The sequence below is a fragment of the Xiphophorus couchianus genome, chromosome 15 (assembly GCF_001444195.1).
Source record: "Xiphophorus couchianus chromosome 15, X_couchianus-1.0, whole genome shotgun sequence".
NCBI lineage: Eukaryota > Metazoa > Chordata > Actinopteri > Cyprinodontiformes > Poeciliidae > Xiphophorus > Xiphophorus couchianus.
Window position 1 is genome coordinate 15,681,453 of NC_040242.1, and position 15,218 is coordinate 15,696,670.

The window sequence follows — 15,218 nt, forward strand, 5'->3', positions numbered from 1 at the left end:
TACCAGCTGACTGGTCAGTGGGAACAGTGGATCAGGACTTTGGTTGATTGAGAACAGTATGATCAGAGCTCAACAATTGGAGATTTGGCATAGTTCAAAGGAAAAAGGGGTCTTTCGCTCAGTCCCTGAATGTGGGGCCAAGTTGGCAGAGCGGGACGGGGAGAGAGAACAAGTCAGGACAGGGGGTCTGGCTGAATGTGACTTTTAACAAATTGCACCAGGTGGAGGAAGGTCCAGAAAGAGAAGAGCCCACGTGGGCTCTTTGTTAAGGTCTACAGGTTTTAGCTGACGCTCAAATAAGGTTGTATAGCTGGAACAAATTTTGAGTCGTTAGCCAGCTCCTCTGCAATTTAAACCCAGAAAAACATTTGTAGTATTAGACAATTCTATGCCCATGACGGTTTCTCCTTTTAAATTAAAGTGCATTTAAAACTATCTAACACAGTTTTTTATGTCAAAAATCAATTTTTGTGGCTTAAAAGTATTAAAAAGAGGACAAAGTTTGAAGGCTACAGAAGGCTCAGAGCAGAGCTGTTTGTAGTCAAATCATAAAAAATATAGAGACATGAAAAGAACCAAAAGTCCAAAAGGAGTCAAGGTTTCAAGGGCTTAAGCACATAATATAATTACAATATAAAATGAATCATAGAGCAGAGTTAAGAGGTCAACTTCCTCTGTTATAAGTGACAATTTATTGATTCGCTTTGACTAAATTCAAACTGTTACCTCCTGTGATTTATGCAAGTCCTATTGAGATTGCATTTTGCACAGTGTTGTACATAATGAGAAAACATTTTTGATATACTACAATGGGACTGCCACCATAGCAAAGTTTTACTGCAGACGAGTGGCCAAAATAATATAGTAATTTAGGTAGGAAATGGATAGGAATAAGTCTCCCCACAGCTTCTACACAATGCCTGGATAACCTCAGTATGTATTAAAACTAGCTTTAAAAATGTACGTTTTATTTTTATCAGTCAAAATCTGATATCTGAAAAGTAAATTATATTTGTCAGGGACCATACATTGCTCACTTAAAAAGAAGAAGAATATGAAAATGACATTTTGTCAGTGTGATGTTCTTCAATTGTAATGCTGCTGTAGGTTTATCTGATATCTTACTAAATTCACACCTTCCATAAAGTTCTTTTCTCATCAGTCAGAGGATATTTTGCCAGAAGTCTTGTGGATCATTAAGATATTTTGGGGGAAATGTCAAATGGTCCTTTGTTCTTACTGATGAAAAAAGGCGTAGTTCTCATCTTAGCTGGCATTTTTGCTTGGTTTATTTGCTATTGAATGATAATCACTGAGTTCAACTGAGGCAGCGCTGAGGTACAAATGATTTGGGTCGGGTTGATTTGTCGCCTCCTGGATGAGTCAGTGATGAGCTTCCGGGGTAAATATGGTTGGCCAGTCACTCCTAGTTCATTCGCCACAACTTTTTCATTTTCTTTACATTTCTGGACAATTACTCTTACTGCATTTTATTGAAATATCTCTTTAACCTTTTCCAGAATTATAGATGCTATTGATTTAGTTTCCTCTCTGTTCTTGAATGTCTTTACATTATTAACGTTAGCGTTAGGACATAATGTCTTGCTCTTTTAGATCTTTTAGCCAATTCACATCATCACACTGGTTCTGTTGATGAGATTTTGTAATGAATTGTGCTCTGGGAGTAATGAAGCCCAGGGGTGAAATGTGAAACTAAACGCAGCTTTAATTTCCGATTTACACACCAGTAGATAGTTTTATTTTGAAAACAGCTTTTTTTTCCTCTCTCTTTTTTTTTTTTTTGCTAACAAAATGTAATAGAAGTTTGTAAGGAGGGAGGCAAATGTAAATATACTGAAGTAATATTTGGAAGTGTTTTTTTAAGTCTGAAATTTCTGATGATATCTGATACGTAAAAAAAAAAAACAAACAGAAACATGGATGCGCTGTAATTCAGCCACATTTCTGGGTTTCCCCACTGGAAATGCAGAGTGGAAGTGTCCTGGCAGGGGGCCGGAACAAACATCTGGAGAGGTGGAAGTGAGGGCAGTCGGGAGAATATAAGGATAGAGGTGTTGGCGGGGCGGCTCAGCGGGGGAGATGAGAGCTCCTCCGGCTCCCTGCCGAGGTTGAGTAGGCCGTGACATTTCCAATTTGCTCAAATTGATCGCCAGCCAACCTTCTCTTCCCTGCCCTCCCTGTCTGCGGTGAAATCCATGCCCAGACTATGGTGTGGTATGATGAATGGGCTAAATGTCAAGGACTTCAAACTCGGCTCATGCCGTCCATAGCTACGCTTTGTTTAGTGTACCGTCTCTACAGCCAACAGAGAAATTCACTTGAGACTTTGGCTGCTCAGTGTTCTGTAGTAGCTGGAAAGAGTATTAATACACCTTGAATGTCTAGATCTTTTAAATTACAACCCAAAATTTTGAATTATTTTAGTGAAATTCTACTTGATAAGCAAAGAAGCTCCAAATTGTGAAGTGAAAAGTCTACAAAGTGTAGCCTGTCCTTACTGATGACCTACTGCTTAGGTCATCAGGGCAGCAGGTTGCCTTTAGAGGTCTACTACTTAATAAATTTGCCCTTTTGCAAGAACAGTGGAGCTGGTTGGAGACGATTTGAAGATGGATATAACTAACTAAGAAGCAATATAGGAAGAAAATATGTCGGACACTGCAAACAATTTGAACCTAAAGTGGAAAGAGGAGTATTGACCCTAAATGTTTAGTCGGTATTGGACCCTAAATGTTGAATATTTCAGATTACAGCATACTATCTTTAAAATGGCCCAGTCAAAGTTCAGAAAATCTGGTGGAAAGGCTGTCATAATACGAGATAATTTGATCTTCACAGACTCCCTCCATTCGGTCTCATTGAATTTTCTGATCAGTTTCCCAAAAAGAATTGACACAAGAATTTGATTTCTTAAAATATTTTGAAAACCATTTTCTTCCCATTTGCTACATTGGAGTACTTTGGTTTGTCTCCAAAAAATGCATTTAAGTTTGCGGTTGTAATATTAATAATATTTGTGAAAATGTTAAAAAGTTCAACCAGAAAACATTTTGTGAAACACCTTATAAGGTCTTTTAAATGTTGCATCAAATAAAAGTTCCTATCTATGCTTTTCCTATCAATCCTGCTGTTTTTAGGCGTTTGGGTTGTTCTGTTTAAGGAAGTCAAAAGCCAGGATTCAGTGCAGCCGTTCTGAAAACCACAATCAGTCAATATAGCGAGCTGCCTACACGTCGAGGAGAACAGTGGCACAGCGTCAAAGAAACTCCTCCGTAGTTTGCTTGTGGAGGTATACCTGAGACAAGGTCACACTCAATTACTGAGCCACACATCAAAGTTTGACTTTGGAGCCCACACCAGATTCTGTTTATAGGATTAAGTATCCAGCAAAGCACAGTTGGTGCATCTGTTCAAAGCCTGACCCTTTTAGTAGCAATAACTCTCTTTTTTTTATTAGCAAGTATGGTGGTACTGCTTCTCAACACACCTCTCTCTTGTCTTCAGTGTATAATTAAACATTTCCAGGAGCTATTGCTCACTTTTCACCAGACTCACATCTTTTAGGTCTCGCATCTCTTTAAAGTTCACAAGGCTGCCAAAGGTACTCTTTAAAAGAAAGGGAAAAAAAACAGGTACAACAAAGAGTATACAACACACGCCTTTGTTCAGGATGTGATGACACTGACATAACCACCTACATCATGATGGGTTCAAAGACAAAGTGAGCCCGCTTGCTCAGCAGGAAAACCTCCTACATCCTAAACACTCCAACAGGAGATGAAACCGCGGGTCATGTTTTGTACGGGAGCTCATCTCTCACAGGAGATTGTGCTGTCGTTGGAGAAAGTGTGTGCCGTGCTGATGAGACACTATGAACAGAGACATACAGTGTAGCTTCCCCTCAATTTCTCACATAGATATGTTTTTTTTTTTAGCAGTAATGAGACACCTTGCTGAGGAAAAGATGTATTAAACCCAAGACTGCTGTTCCAGTTGCTGCAGCTTTGGCTCACCAGTTCCGCCGGTGCTTAGATGCTTCTTTCTAAGCCAGAAATACACCACACTTAAGACTCGCTTGACCCTTAAGGAGTGGTCCTGTTGGGCTTCACAGTTGGTTTTAAAGCTAACCTCATTTGGACCTTTGAAAGCTGCTCCTGCTGGCCCTACTACAAAAGGAGAGTGCTTGCTTTCGCGCATGCAGCTTGGAAAATAGAATGAATTATATAAATACATTGCACAATTGGTGTGTTTCGGAGGAAGGGTAAAGTGGTTGCACTCGGTGTCATCATCTTCCAGTTTCATATCAAAGCCCGAGGCCAGACAGGAGGTCTCTGTGAAGGCAGGCTTCAGCTCAGACCTGCCATGTAGGGTTTTCTGTATCAACAGGAGCCAGTATTTCTGTATAATGGTACAGGTTTGGCTAAGGAAAATCACCTGAACTGAGTGGAAAGAGTTTGATTCAAATGAAACCAACCATATTTTTATTCCCTGGGAATAAACCTGCTTTAGTCATATATATTCTCACCCATAAACACACATCACCCATAAATTTCAGTATGACTGGATTATCATTAGCTACAGAATAATGATTCACTTGCAACACCTAATAAATGCATCAACTCATATGACCCAAATTTAACCTTTGTCACTGCTTGGCTTTGCTTTATGTGCAAGAGAATATAAATATTTCAAGAGATTGGAAGCAGAGGATATTATAACTCTTAAATTTCCATTTAAATGACTGCGACCTGAATACACAATTAAGTCTTTGTGTGTGGGAGCGAGATTAAGGAGCTTTCACACGTCTCTGTTTAGATCCTTTTTCATTTGTCACTTAGAAAAAGAAAAATCTTCTCGTTTTCATGGCTGTTTTAACCCGGACTTCAATTCTGACCAAAAAGCTCATTTCCACTATCCTTCAGTGTTAAAGTGCAAACGTATGCACATACCATGATGCGGTCACTACCATGCTTCACTATAGGGATCATTTTAACCCATGAATAAACTAGTTGCTTATAATCACAGTCTTGTTTCTGCCAATTTGAAACCTAAATCCTGACATTAAAAAGATAACAAAATGTCTACTGTTCTTCGATGAAACTGTTGGTGAAATGTCTTGCTTGATTTGGCTGTAAAATCAGCTTTCAGATCACAGCTGGTGCCTCTTTTTAGTTTTCCATTTTATTTATCATTGAAGCGTATCGCACTCGGTCTTGGAAACAACTTTGTCTTGATAAAGTTCTCGTGTCTTAAGCCGTGGTTTTGCTTCTTACACGGGGATGATTTGTGGAACATTTTGAGCAAACGAGTATTTCTCTAAAGTGTGTTGCTGTTGTGGGGGCTGATGGACAAAACAGAACAAAACCATTCATACCTTATTAGAGTTTGGGAAAGGAAGACCTTGGACTAAAATGCACATTCGAGAGACAACAGACTAATTGCATCCCTTGGATAGTTTATTTCATTGTTTGCTTGTTTTTTAACACCTTTGCTTGGTTTCCAACTAACAAATGAAAACTCATAAAAACAAAGCAGGCTGGGTTTTTTTTATTATTATTTAGTCTAGCCCTGTGTGGGGGCATCTCTGTACCCATTTTAATGAAATGATGACGGACTAAAAATCAAAAAAATCCACACAGTTAGTTCGCGCAGCTGAAACCTTATAGGTGGTAAGGATTGTTTGGTGCTTTAGTAATAACAATCCACTTAAAGAAAGTGTTATTTCACTGATGCATAGCCTAAGAAAGCTTGTCACTTTCTCTCTCTCTCTCTGCTTCACACAGGAAAACTTAATGCCTTTCTAAAGCAAAAGGGCCAAATGACCTTAGAGGCTCCTGTGTGGTCACTAAGTGGTAACCAAGGTGACCGGTGGAAGCAGGCCAAAGTCAGCATCCATCCCACATCGTCCTTCCAGGTGAGACAAAAAAGTAATCAATCCTGTGAGCACCTACTCTGCCCTTTTTCTGAGTCTCTGTCTATAAATTATTTGTTTTCTGCAGATGCTGAGGGAACTAGGAAAGAAGTGTTATATTTTGCATACCGTGGTATACTTTGTAGCTGTATAGAAATAATTTCAGAAAGATTCATTTGTTACCTGCTCATACATTTAATTTGATACTATTTACATTGTTTCACCAACATCTGACACCTTTTGCAATAATAAAAGTTGCTTTTCACTCTCTGCAGGTTGTTCTCGAAGGCGTCCGGGGCCCAGGAATCGAGGGGGACATCGCCATCGACGATATCACGCTCGAAGAAGGGGAGTGTCGAGATCCACCGCCCAGTGAGTAGCGCCCACCTGCTTCTTTCTTTCTTCCTATCTCAGCTCCACGTTCTCTGTTTGCATCGCCAGACATACTTGAGATTTACAGAATCTAATCTCAGACAGTTGGCAGCGCCGACCCAGCCTCTCATGGAGGAAACATGGTTGCCACGGCAACGAGGTTGTAATCACATGAACGATAGCCATGCTGCTGGCCGAGTGGGGCACAGTAATTGCACCTCAGGAACAAACAAGACAAAAACAGAAAATGGGCAGCAGAAAATGGCCGGCAGTTGACAAGGTCATATTGTCAGCCAGGGAAACGCTGCTGCTTTGATTTAATTCCTGTTATTCATGGCCGGAAAGAGAGTTGAGCTTAAATATTTCACAAACAAAGCAGGCCCATCTATTATATCCATTTACTTAAGTGGCAGAAAAATAATCAAAAACACAAATCAAGCAGAAGCAAATCTGGACTGCCAGATGTATTGCTTTTGTTACTGCGTTGTTTTTATTTTTCGTCCTTATTTATTTGGATCCATTGTGCTTAATAGTGACAACATTAATTCATAGAAAGTGAAAGGACTGGTCACCCAGATTGAGGGTAGAGGATTATGAATTATGGAATTCAATCTCAGATGATGAATCTTACATGATTTTAGGTGATGTAAGAGAATATTGAGCAGCTTCTCAGAAGGAACTAAAAGGAGGTGATTTCTCACTCATGTAACCCTGACAGTAAACTTCAGAAAAGCTGATAAAGACTCAAGTTTTAGTGTTAAAGAGAATAGTTTGAGGTTTGGGGTTATCAAGTATTTTATTTCAGAAGGAAAGTTTACTATTATTTCCATACAGATTGTAGTTTAACGAGGTCCTTGCTAGCTAGTGTACTTATTTTTAGAACAAATATGGTTCAATCTAACACAAGTAAATACTTGGGTTAGTATACTTGTAAATCTAAGGCTTTTCAAGTAAAGCCTTAGATTTACATTGAGCTATACATATATCTGATACAGTGACTTGCGGTGAGGTTCATAGCTGGTGAGGCACTGACTTAATCATAATCAGATATATAAATATAGACCCCCTGCATATTATTGTTCACATAAGGAAATTTTGCGCATGCGGACAACGCTGGAGGGCAAAAATTATTCATCTACATGTCATGCGTAGCCGCGCTGCCGCCGTAGAATAATTCCTTTAACTCAATCAAACTTGGACATGTAGACGTTATTAATTTTGCACTGTGCTCCACAGCAAAGGGAAAAAAACCCTTAAAGAACAACTCATAACCACGTCTTTCTCGCTCTCTGTATCAGCGCAGCTACACGCAGACTCGTTGCCATAGCAACTGACAACAAAGCCACATAAAAAACACTAAAATATTTCCCACACAAAGAGCAGAACATTCAGTCTGTTGCAGTGGTATAGTTTTAGGCTTAATGTTTATTTTGCGATTATTAATAAGTGATTGCTGTGGTAAGAGGAGAAAACTATAAATATATCGCTGCACTTGACTTTACTGTATGGCTAGCTCGCTGTTACTGTCTCTTACTCTGCAGTTGTGGAGTCACAATGTCTGGGATCATGAGCGCCCCCTGCCATGAGGCAAGAGAACTGCCTACCTCACCTTGAATCTGTTCTCTGCCGTTTCTGATCGCTGCTCAGCACACGAAACACGTTACACACACAGTTGGTGACAAAAACACTGTCCATTATATAAATAAGCTAAATTGTGGAAAATTAGTTCATACATTAAATGTTTTTTAACCATTTTATAGTGACGTACAGACAGGAGGAGCATGCTCCCATGGAATAGCAGCCAGTGCAGTTAGAGAGGTTGATCAATCCCAGGTGAGGCTCAACTCGCTGCTGCCTCACCATCTGCGCTTCCGAGCATTTGAATGGGAAAATGGGGAAATCCAGCAATTTTGAAGAAAGAATAATCAGAATTGGTTAAGCTAAATGAAAAATAGGTACTTTATAGTACAAACCACAAGGTGAAAATAATATTAATTATTTTATCATTATATATTATTTTTCCATGATGACAGGTGATCTGCCTCACCTGACCGCACGTCACTGGTCTGATATGTTTCTGTGTTGTTAACACAGAACGCTACAGCTAGCAACAAATGCTATTAGCATTGGATGTTTAGGAGTTTTCAGGGTTGCACTTCATGCTAGCAGCTGAAAGATATTGGAAGTTACTCACTAGAAGTATTAGACAATCAAAACATTTTATATATTTTTACTTAGTTTTTTGTGGAAACTGCTTTTAAAAAACATTTAATTAGAGGAGGACATTAACACCAAAATGCAACTATGTACAAGCTAGCTTCGCAGCACAGCTAGTTGCTGCAGAAGGTTAGCAAACAATCAGTTTAGCACCGTGACCCAATTACCTTTGGAGTTAGCAGCCAGTCTGGAAGTCTCGTTTCATCTCCAACTCAGAAAAGCTGTGGATAAGACTATGTGATTTATCTGGATTTTAGGCTATCATATGTTACAACAGCCATGTTGTATTTATTTCTTAAAATGTATCCTTTAGTCTTTTTCAGTAATGTGCATAAAGCTGACAGTTCCTTTTTTGTTCCCCTTGTTTAGATATCAGTGCCAATGCTCTGTCCACATCCTCCCATATATGGTTGCTTTGCACCACCTTGGTGCTGACCCTCCTGGAAGGTCAAAGGTGACCCCCTTTCTTCGTCATCTCGGAGGAGAGAGTTCAGACCCAACGTCTGTGAGCTATACCCTCAGCATCCAATCACCAAAGATTCATGCATACTGAAAGCATCAGGGTCCCCGGAAGGACCACAGACCACGGGGGGAGGGCGGGGTAGAGTTTGTGAAAGCAAGACGAGACAAAAAGTAATAAAGAACACATGCTACTTTTCCATTTGAAGAGACCTCTTTTATGTAAAACACTCTCGATGCAGGACTTGGGATGATTCTTACGAGCACAAGGAAGAGGAGTTTGCATGGGTTGAGGGAAATCAGTTTGCGAAGCACAAGAATCCTTTCTGCGAAGAAATGGAAAAAATCTTTGGATGGCAGCGGAACGGACATAATGCTGACTTTCTGAATTTTGAAAACCTTTTCTCTCCTTTCAAGTAGATGGAATCAGACCATTCCTTGTGTATCTTTATCTTCATTTTCTTGCAGTAGAAGCCAATCGCCACCATTTTTGTTTTCTCTCTAGCCCAGCCTCACACCACACTTTGGCATTTCTTCATCTGCTTGGTGCTCTTCTGTAGAAAAACCTGGAATCTGACAACATTTAGTTATGTCTGCTTATTCCCCTGTAGCTGCCTACATATCTGATAACACTGTGCTCACGAGTCCAAGTGGCCAATGGACAGTGTGGTGGCAGGGGAAAAAAATAAATAAATAAATAAAATTGTAAAAAGGCAGAACGATCAGCAGAGTTGTACACAGCTAGTTCAAATTTAGGGGGGGGAACAAAGAAGAAGAAGCAAGATGTGTTCAAAAAGAGTTTGAAAGAGAAGAAACAGGCAGGGAGGAGAGAGGGATCCGTTTAGTGGCCTGCCTGTGGAAAAGAAGCCACTTTACTTTCTGCCATGAAACAAAAGTGCCTTCAGATTACAAACCGAATCGTGAGCCTGAGTGTTGATCAACATTGAACAAGTCTCTGTTCATGTTTCTTTTGATGGGCTATTTTCTATCCTTTCTTTCGCCCCACAAGTGCTGAAGGGAAGGCAACGCCGTGCTCAGAGGGAGTACAGGGGTGGAGCTGCTCAGTGATTATATTCCCCATGGGGCAGTCGGTTGCCTGTGACTCCATGTGTGTGTGTGACATGCCTGAGGCGTTGCATTTTTTTATTTTTTATTTATTTTTTCTTATTTAACGTGAGGGGCAGCCAACCGCTGCCACGCGTTCAGAAGCAATGTGGATGAAAAACAGAAAAAGTGAGGCTGTGGATTTGCTTTTTTCTTCTTCTGGAAGACGGTTGAAGATCAAGCAAGTGGATAAAGACATCTCAAGGAATGAATACCCCACTCTCTTCTCATAATCCTCCTTCCCTGTGGGCGAGTATTTTTTAAACAAAAGAGAGAGAAGAGCAACTGCTGAGTAAAACATGGAGTTGTACAGGGAGGGACGCAAAAACTTTGGGACCGCAGGCTCCTCGCCGGGGTGACACCGCCCACCCGTCTCCACGCCCATTTATATGGAACAATATCGAAATCAAAAAAAGGGATAGTGACCATAATAATAGTCGAGATATTTTATTACTCTAGCGAGAATGTTTCTCTGCTTTTACACAAACTGTGAAGATTGACTGTGGAAGATCTACCTGAGACCATAACCTTAACCAGCGGGGTTTTTAAAAAATGTATTATAAAAAAAAAAAGAAATCAACAATGTCAAGAGTTCCGTTCATTGCTGGTTTTGAGGACTTGTGTCTTGTTTCCTTCTTTCTTTCCTTCTTTTTCTTTTTTCTTTTTCTTTTTTTTGGACGATGACTTAAACTTCCTTTTCTCTTCTTGTTGTCTCCCTTTGCGTTGTTGAAATATCAAAGCCGACGGAAGCATAAGCAGTAAACCAATTTGGTACATGTATAACTTGTAAATGTTCAAGGAGTTCTATTCAAAGGTTTATGATAAATGTTTTATGTTGGAGTACAGGAAGCACAACCTACAGTTTAAGGTCTTGACAATATAATATTCCTTTATATTTCTCAACACATGCGGGGCCTACTCTCACGGATTCAGGCTTTTCGTCACTCAAGTCCGTGTTCGACAGGAAATTTTGTCCATTTTCTACTTATATTGTTCATATTTATAATGCCGCCACTGCAGCCGAGAGTATAAATGAAATCTCCATGAATGCAGTCGTGGTCCAACATATGTAGCCTCTTCAGTAAAAGCCTGGATTAGTCTGAGTAGGGTGTGTCTGTGTGTGAGCATAAAGCTGTGTACAATAGTTGTTATAAGAAACTGAAACATGTAAAGAAGATAAATATGCTATAAGCAAAACAGAGCAGGATGACGAGCATTTCAGGGCATCCATACAATGATGTTTTGGTCTGTATGATATTATCAGAGAAATATGTTTATCAAAGATTTTACCCATAGATTTATGTTTTGTTTTGTTCGTTTTTATTATTATTATTTTAGTCATTTTCAATTTCAGATCACACTGAATGTATATGAAGTTCTTGGGCGTTTTTTTAACCTTACGCTCTGACTAGATGTAATGTTTTACTAAATCACATGTTTTTTTTCCGTGTGCTTTTGATGATGCAGACTTTCTAGTTTATTTGACGCATCATAAAGCATAAAAGATTTGTCTGATGACGACTTTGAAGCAGTTTTTCCAAAACTACGAGCTCAGTTAAAACAACCGTATCACCTAATGGTATGGTAGAGAACAAGAAGTGCCAAAGTGTCCCTGCAAAGTCGTTGTTATTGGCATCAATATGAGTTTATTAAAAATATTTGCTTTCATACCCCTAAGCAGTACACCAGAATGGCACATAATAGCCACAACAGACCCTTTTAAAACACAAATGCTCCAACATTTGATTCAAAGATTCCTTTAGGTAATGAATGATTTCTACATTCTGGGAAACTGTTTTCTACTGGTACCAGTGTCATGCTACTAGCACAGCCTGCGACTGAAAACAAGTGAGAAAAAGCAGTTTGTCCAACAACCACAAAATCTTTTAACCATCTCCTCCAAAACGTTAAATAATGCATTATATCTTGTCTGTTTATTCCTTAATAAAATAAAGTGTTTAAATTCTGAGTTGCCATTTTTTTCCTGGGGGAAAGGAAGTTAGAGGGCCTGGACAAAGTATAAATTTCTGTTTGTCTAGCCTTCAGATATCTGGATTTAATTTGGCAGTCAGTTCATTTGTGGATTTATTAGTTTTGCAATCACTTGAAAGGGAGGACATGGATATTTTCCACTAGGTCCAAATTTTATCACACTAAGAAATAGTATGTTAGCTTGCCAGCTCTGTGACAGACCTCATCCGGTTTTCATTTCAATTTGACTAACTGGAAATTTACATTTGACCTAAGTCACTTCACCAGATGAAAGATTTTTTACGCTGCAGCACCAACCCTATCCCTCATTTCTAATCCGTGCATTTCGCTAATTTAAAGCCATTCTTTTGCCTTTGTACATGAGCATTGTGATTGTAAAAAGTGGGTTACACTCTGAGCCCTGATCTACTCTTTGAGTAAAAATACCTCAGACTAAGTACCATTGTTTGAAATAATAGGCTTTGAATATATAAACAATGTGGGTCACTTGTGCTTCTTGCAGGTTTTAATGAGTTATCTTAATGAAAAAGAGATGAGCGAATCTGTCGAAAGTGAAAAGGCTTCAGAAATAAAAAGCAGGGCATTAGTTTTTGTTTAAAATTAAAACTGGATGTTAATATTAAGTGGCAAATGTATTTGGTTTGTGGTATTGTTTTTCCACCATCACATTTGTGACATGTATGTTTCTTGGTTTCTCTTTGAATAATAAAAATTAAACATTTCTTCCTTTTCTTCAGCTCCATCCTCATATTAAATGGATCAGCAAGAATTGAAATGCAGCATGCAGACGTTAGCAACTAAAATATGACACAATAAATGTGCTTTCAACACTGTACACAAAACAGCATCAGTGTTTACTTGTCTGATAACAGGCTAAAGTTCATCTAATCAGATTTTGTTTCTATCAAAGTGGCTTCATTTTTTCAGGCGTTATCGTTTCTAATAAACACCAACAGTTTTTCTTATATCTGCAGTTAAATTGGTTAACTTTTTTATGAGAATTTTTGTTTCTAAACTATTCAAATACAATTGCATAGATATAGATCTGACTATTTAGACCCTTAGCAGATTTTGATTTCAAGAAGTTGTTTGGTTGCATAACAAAGGCAAATCTCAAAAGGATATAGAATTGTAAAAAATTCTATTAAATGCGTATTTTTTATTTTAAAAAAACATATTTTTGAAGCAATATCTCAGCTTATTAATTTTAGACTGCAGTTATCACTGAATATCTTTGAATCTACTTTTTGGTCTTAACTCAGTTAATATGTCAGCAGATTTCCTCAGTTCAATATCTTGATTTTTCTTCCTGTAACTATTTAATTACTTTTGCTATATTGAACCTTAAGTCTTAACACACATTACAAATTGGTTGGAATATATAGAGAATTTAAGCAATAAGAAGAAACATGATAGTACTCCAGTCTGCAGATAGGACAAGTAATGAAACAAACATATTGTTTGGGTCAGAAAGCAAACCTCTGCATCATGCTGGCCACACATTAGATGTTACCTTGCAGTAGAAAACAAGTGATTCAAGTCGACTTTTACTGCAGTCAAAAGGCAATAACATTTGGCTGGTGGAGGACGGCAGGCATGCTGCAGTAAATTGTTTTTTCTGCTTTAATGCAGTTTTATAATCTTTACTGATAGAGCATATTTTTTCATTCCAGGGAAGAGAGATAAAGTAACCTATTGTCAGATAGGCTTTGGTCCAGGATTATCAAAAAAAACTGCATAAAGTCTCATTGCAGGTCTGCCTTAAATTTATTTATTTTCTCCAAATATATGTTACTTATGTTGACATTAGTAGAAAACATTGATTGAAAATGCAACTGTGCATGAATGTATCCAGCGCTGACCTTAATGCCATTAAATTGGAGGTACCGTAGCATTACAGGGATGAGGTCTGTCAGGAGCTTCTTTTTTTTTTTTGCAGGCAGCAGATGGAAAATAATTACTGCAACATGAGATATGTTCCAACAATTTCCCAGTTCTTTAGTAAATGTGATTAAATTTATCCATGTGTGTAGAACCATGTCAAGCCGCTGTGGGACAAAATGTAATTTATAGGAGGATTTCTGCCTTAATTCCTAAAAGTGCATACCTTGTAATAACATAAAGTGCACATTGAAACAAACTTAGTTTAAAGAGCGATGTTTTGTTCAGGAAAACATGTCCCTTTGTGGCTTCTTCTGGGTATTTTTTTACAAGGTCCCCCAATTACTATTTTGTCAGCTCACACGTCCTTTTTCTTGTTTTATTTTACGTCTAAAGACCCAGTGCCGTCAGGGGTCTCTACAAAAAAAAAAACCCTAACATGTCTTTCTGAATGAAAATGATTTCATTTTCAGTACAACCTAAGAAGGGCTTTGACACATTGTGTCGTTTATTGAAACGCACGCAGTGTAAGAAAACAAACTGTTTTTCCTCTCACTGCGAAATTGAAATTGTACCATTTCAGGTCAGAGTTACCAAAACTGTTTCTGTTTGCCAAACATCAAAAATAAAAGAAAGTGATTCTCAGATTTTTTTTTTTTTTTTTTTTTTTTTTTTTTTTTTATTTAGAAGTGTACACATATTTCTCTAAAATGAGGTAGAATTGGGTTTTTACCAGTGAAAACCTGGGCCAGATATTTGGCTATCCTCCCACAAGCTTCTCGCAACAGCTTGCAGAACTTTTGGCCAATTCCTCCAACGAGAACTGAGTTGGGTTTGTAGGCCGACTCATGAGCAAAACATGAGTTTTAAGCTGATTTAAGGTCAGGAAGTGAGAGAAAAACATTGTCTTTCTGCGCATTTCAAGTAAATATCTGCTTTCTCCAACTATGTAAATCTGATATAATTGTAGCCTTATGCCCCTTTATGAGTGGAAATACACAGAGATCATTTTAGTGAGACAGCAATGATCCAAACAAAACTGTGTTGTGATGAGATAAAAACTTGAAGTCAGGTCGTCTAAAGGGCTCAAAAAGGAACAAACCCTGCATGATTTTCTTTTATTACTACTGGAGTTTTAAGATTCAAGTTGTCCCCTTAATATGGAAAGTTTGGCTTTACTGGTAGGGAGAGTGACGTCTAGGATGAAAGTTGGTGCAATTCACTGAATGGTGAGAGAGCGGCAGACACAATATCCTGTTTT

At 38.5% G+C, this 15,218-nt stretch overlaps 1 protein-coding gene across 4 annotated transcripts in view; it reads left to right on the forward strand.

Annotated features, from left to right (window-relative positions):
- The window catches only part of LOC114158692 (MAM domain-containing glycosylphosphatidylinositol anchor protein 2), a 201,399-nt gene extending 186,974 nt beyond the window's left edge, over positions 1–14,425 (forward strand). For all 4 annotated transcript variants that reach the window (XM_028040436.1, XM_028040437.1, XM_028040438.1 and 1 more), the window contains exons 16-18: positions 5,805–5,935; positions 6,208–6,304; positions 8,891–14,425. In XM_028040436.1, coding sequence (XP_027896237.1) covers positions 5,805–5,935; positions 6,208–6,304; positions 8,891–8,979 — 317 coding nt within the window. In that variant the 3' untranslated portion in view covers positions 8,980–14,425. The remainder of the gene's footprint in view (positions 1–5,804; positions 5,936–6,207; positions 6,305–8,890) is intronic.
- Positions 14,426–15,218: the final 793 nt, after the last annotated feature.